This window comes from Etheostoma cragini, chromosome 23 (genome assembly GCF_013103735.1).
Source record: "Etheostoma cragini isolate CJK2018 chromosome 23, CSU_Ecrag_1.0, whole genome shotgun sequence".
Taxonomy (NCBI): Eukaryota; Metazoa; Chordata; class Actinopteri; order Perciformes; family Percidae; genus Etheostoma; species Etheostoma cragini.
This window is the reverse complement of record NC_048429.1, coordinates 24,749-29,349: the sequence shown is the minus strand read 5'-3', so window position 1 is coordinate 29,349 and position 4,601 is coordinate 24,749. Positions and strand designations below refer to the sequence as shown.

General features: G+C 44.7%; 1 protein-coding gene across 1 annotated transcript in view; it reads left to right on the top strand.

Annotated features, from left to right (window-relative positions):
• Positions 1-4,601, top strand: part of LOC117939023 (protein DENND6B-like) — a 15,943-nt gene that overhangs the window by 8,496 nt on the left and 2,846 nt on the right. The window contains exons 7-14 of the mRNA XM_034864067.1: positions 70-132; positions 213-265; positions 502-624; positions 1,363-1,458; positions 2,174-2,268; positions 2,349-2,414; positions 3,064-3,128; positions 3,359-3,448. Coding sequence (XP_034719958.1) covers positions 70-132; positions 213-265; positions 502-624; positions 1,363-1,458; positions 2,174-2,268; positions 2,349-2,414; positions 3,064-3,128; positions 3,359-3,448 — 651 coding nt within the window. The remainder of the gene's footprint in view (positions 1-69; positions 133-212; positions 266-501; positions 625-1,362; positions 1,459-2,173; positions 2,269-2,348; positions 2,415-3,063; positions 3,129-3,358; positions 3,449-4,601) is intronic.

The following is a 4,601-nucleotide window of genomic DNA, read 5'->3' as shown; positions in this document are numbered from 1 at the left end:
ATATATATATATATATATATACATACACATACATACATATATATAGAACGTGTATATTTTGTTCTTCAGGTTAGGATTCCTTCCAGAACCGACCAATCAGGAGGAAGTCCCGTCCGACAGACTGGTCAACAGGTAACTTTAGTTCTTAATTGACATTGCTGTGATTAACGGTCATCTGTTGGTGAATGATAAAGTTTTCTTTGTGTCGTCAGGTGTTGCCGGCGCCAACCGTGCTGCCCTCCGTCCACGAGCTGGACCTCTTCAGGTCTGTCTTCTGGTCTCGCTATAGAGAGGGAAGCCCCGCCCCCTTGGCTTGGCCCCACCCCTTTAAACTGACATCATTACATCACATGTGTCATTCAGGCAGGAGGGGATGGGATGGGGCTAACACACAGGAAGGGGCAGTGCAGAATAACAGGAAGGGGCGTGGCAACAAACAGAATAACAGGATGATTCTTATCAGGATGAATAAGGAAGTTCCTGTTGACCTTTGACCTCCAGGTGTTTCCAGCCGGTCCTCGTTCACCTTCATATGCTCTGGGAGCTCATGTTGCTAGGGGAACCACTGGTTGTTATGGCACCGTCTCCAACCGTCTCCTCGGAAACTGTGCTGGCTCTCATCAGGTAACTCAACAGCCAATCACAGAGCAGTTGAGATATGCTGCTCTAAACCTGCTAAAAGTAGTGATTATTTACATGGAGTCTGGTGGAGATATGCTGCTCTAAACCTGCTAAAAGTAGTGATTATTTACATGGAGTCTGGTGGAGATATGCTGCTCTATACACGCTAAAAGTAGTGATTATTTACATGGAGTCTGGTGGAGATATGCTGCTCTATACACACTAAAAGTAGTAATTATTTACATGGAGTCTGGTGGAGATATGCTGCTCTATACACGCTAAAAGTAGTGATTATTTACATGGAGTTTGGTGGAGATATGCTGCTCTATTCATGTTAAAAGTCGTGATTATTTACATGGAGTCTGGTGGAGATATGCTGCTCTATACACGCTAAAAGTAGTGATTATTTACATGGAGTCTGGTGGAGATATGCTGCTCTATACACACTAAAAGTAGTGATTATTTACATGGAGTCTGGTGGAGATATGCTGCTCTATACAGGCTAAAAGTAGTGATTATTTACATGGAGTCTGGTGGAGATATGCTGCTCTATACACGCTAAAAGTAGTGATTATTTACATGGAGTCTGGTTGAGATATGCTGCTCTATACACACTAAAAGTAGTGATTATTTACATGGAGTCTGGTGGAGATATGCTGCTCTATACAAACTAAAAAGAGCAGCAGAGCAGTGTCTGTGTCTCTCAACCAATCCCAGAGCATTGTGTCTGTCTGTCCCCAGCATTATCAGTCCTCTGAGGACCTGCTGTGATTTCCGTCCCTATTTCACCGTCCACGACAGCGAGTTCAGAGAGTTCACCACCAGGACCCAGGCGCCGTTAGTAACCTTTAACCTTTTATACCTGTCTGTTTCTCACCTATCTTTCTGACTACCTGTATGACCAGTCTGTCTGACCTGTCTGGCAGACCTGTCTGCCTGCCTGTCTGTCTGAATTGTCTGTCTGTTTCTGACCTGCCTGTCTGACCTGTCTGTCTGCTACCTGTCTGTCTGACCGGTTTGTCTGCTACCTGTCTGTCTGACTGGTCTGTCTGCTACCTGTCTGTCTGACTGCTCTGTCTGTTTCTGACCTGCCTGTCTGACCTGTCTGTCTGCTACCGGTCTGTCTGACCGGTCTGTCTGCTACCTGTCTGTCTGACCGGTCTGTCTGCTACCTGTCTGTCTGACTGGTCTGTCTGTTTCTGACCTGCCTGTCTGACCTGTCTGTCTGCTACCGGTCTGTCTGACCGGTCTGTCTGCTACCTGTCTGTCTGTCTGCTACCTGTCTGTCTGACTGGTCTGTCTGTTTCTGACCTGCCTGTCTGACCTGTCTGTCTGCTACCTGTCTGTCTGACTGGTCTGTCTGTTTCTGACCTGCCTGTCTGACCTGTCTGTCTGCTACCTGTCTGTCTGACCGGTCTGTCTGTTTCTGACCTGCCTGTCTGACCTGTCTGTCTGCTACCTGTCTGTCTGACCGGTCTGTCTGCTACCTGTCTGTCTGTCTGACTGGTCTGTCTGTCTCTGACCTGTCTGTCTGCTACCTGTCTGTCTGCAGGCCCAGCGTGGTCCTGGGCGTCACCAACCCGTTCTTCATCAAGACGTTCCAGAACTGGCCGCACATCGTCCGGCTCGGAGAAACCAAGATGGCCGGTGACTCTTCTTCTCTTCTTTTTATTTCACACTTCTTTACCTTCTTCTTCTTCTCTGATCTTGGTCTGTTCGGTCTTCAGGTGATTTACCCAAACAGGTGAAGGTGAAGAAACTGTCCAAGCTGAAAACTCTGGACACCAAACCAGGTGATTCATTTAACCTGAAATTTGTTTTTCTCTATACACGCTATAAGTAGTGATTATTTACATGGAGTCTGGTGGAGATATGCTGTTCTATACATGAGAAAAAATGTGATTATTTACATGGAGTCTGGTAGAGATATGCTGCTCTATACACACTAAAAGTAGTGATTATTTACATGGAGTCTGGTGGAGATATGCTGCTCTATACACGCTAAAAGTAGGGATTATTTACATGGAGTCTGGTGGACATATGCTCCTCTACACAAGCTATAAGTAGTGATTATTTACATGGAGTCTGGTGGAGATATGCTGCTCTATACACGCTAAAAGTAGTGATTATTTACATAGAGTCTGGTGGAGATATGCTGCTCTATACACACTAAAAGTAGGAATTATTTACATGGAGTCTGGTGGACATATGCTGCTCTACACAAGCTATAAGTAGTGATTATTTACATGGAGTCTGGTGGAGATATGCTGCTCTCTACATGCTAAAAGTAGTGATTATTTACATGGAGTCTGGTGGGTTTGCTGATGATGATTTTGCGCCTGTTAAAAGATGTTTAACTACATTATTTTTCTCATGTATCTGAAGCTAAGCCAGGTGATCTGTATGTTTAATTACTGACTGAAGTTGACCTCCTGTCTGCAGGCATCTACACGGCGTTCAAGACGTTTCTACACAAAGACAAGATTCTAATTAAAAGACTTCTGAAGGTAAAACATCTCCTTGTTTATTGATCTACATATCTTTCTTTTTCTGTCTGTCTCTCTCTGTCTCTCTGTCTGTCTCTTTGTCTGTCTGTCTGTGTGATTGAGTGTGATTGTGTGTATTGTTGTGTGTATGGTGTTATTATTGTGTGTATTGTATTATTGTGTTATTATTGTGTGTATTATTGTGTGTGTTGTGTATTTTTGTGTTATCATTGTGTGTGTTTGTGTGTCAGGGGATACAGAGGAAGCGCCCCCCCGAGGTCCAGACCTCCATCTTGAGGCAACACCTGCTGGAGCTTACGCAGAGTTTCATCAACCCATTGGTGAGCCAACAGCCAATCACATTGCTCAACTTAAAAGGAAGTGATCAGCTGATCACCGGGGGGGGACATCTTAGCCGTTTCTCAATACCAAGTAAGCAAAGAACGGACTTGTGTTCTTGGGGGGACCGTACTTGCTGGCTGTACGTGGAAGAAGGAACTCGCGAGTCCAGAAGCACACAACACGCTGTTGACAGTTTAGAGACGAGGCTTTCTTCCTGTTATTGATCAACACCCCCCCCCCCAGCATAAAGGGCGCTGCCACTTTTTGGTTAGCGGGATAGAGGAGGAGGATATATATCTATATCCTTTATATATAAAGTCGTTTATTCTGAAGGACTTCTTCGATGCGCATTCATTGGATTTATTCTTTATTACGGAAACATGGATTAATCTGGGTGAGTCCACTGCCTTTTCGGAACTGTTACCTCCAGAGTGTACTTTTATCAACACACCGCGTACGACTGGACGTGGAGGAGGTATTGCCACAATATTAAAGAGTAGATTACATTGTAAGCCATTGTCGATGGCTTTTACCTCATTTGAGCTAAGTTGCTTTGAATTGGGTGCGCGTAATCCTGTTCTGTGCGCGGTGATATACCGGCCGCCAAAGCATAATCATGAATTTATTAAAGACTTTTCTGATTTTATTGCGGTTGTAAGGACAAATTATGATAAGATTTTAATTGTTGGTGATTTTAACGTACACGTCTGTTGCCCTTCAAATGCTATGGCGAAAGAGTTTTTAGATTTGATTGATGGTTTTAATTTAACTCAACATGTTGCAGGATCCACACAAATACATGGCCATTTATTGGATCTTGTACTGTCCTATGGGCTGCCTATTGAGAATGTATTCGTGTCTGATGCTGTCTTTTCGGATCATTGTCCTGTCATGTTTGATTTTGTTTTAAACGATTTAGTAAAACCACCCGCTCCCGTGCGTCATGGCCGCACTCTTAAGCCCGACACCTCCACCTGTTTTTCTTCTTGTTTTGCTGCTCATGTGCAAGCAAACAGCAGCTCTGCTGCCTCAGACACAGAGCAACTAACAAACGTTTTTCTCTCCACCTGTTCTGAGGTCTTGGACACTGTAGCTCCGCTGAGAGCCATGCGCCCTAGACCAAAGCCTGAGCCATGGCACTGTGAAGCCACG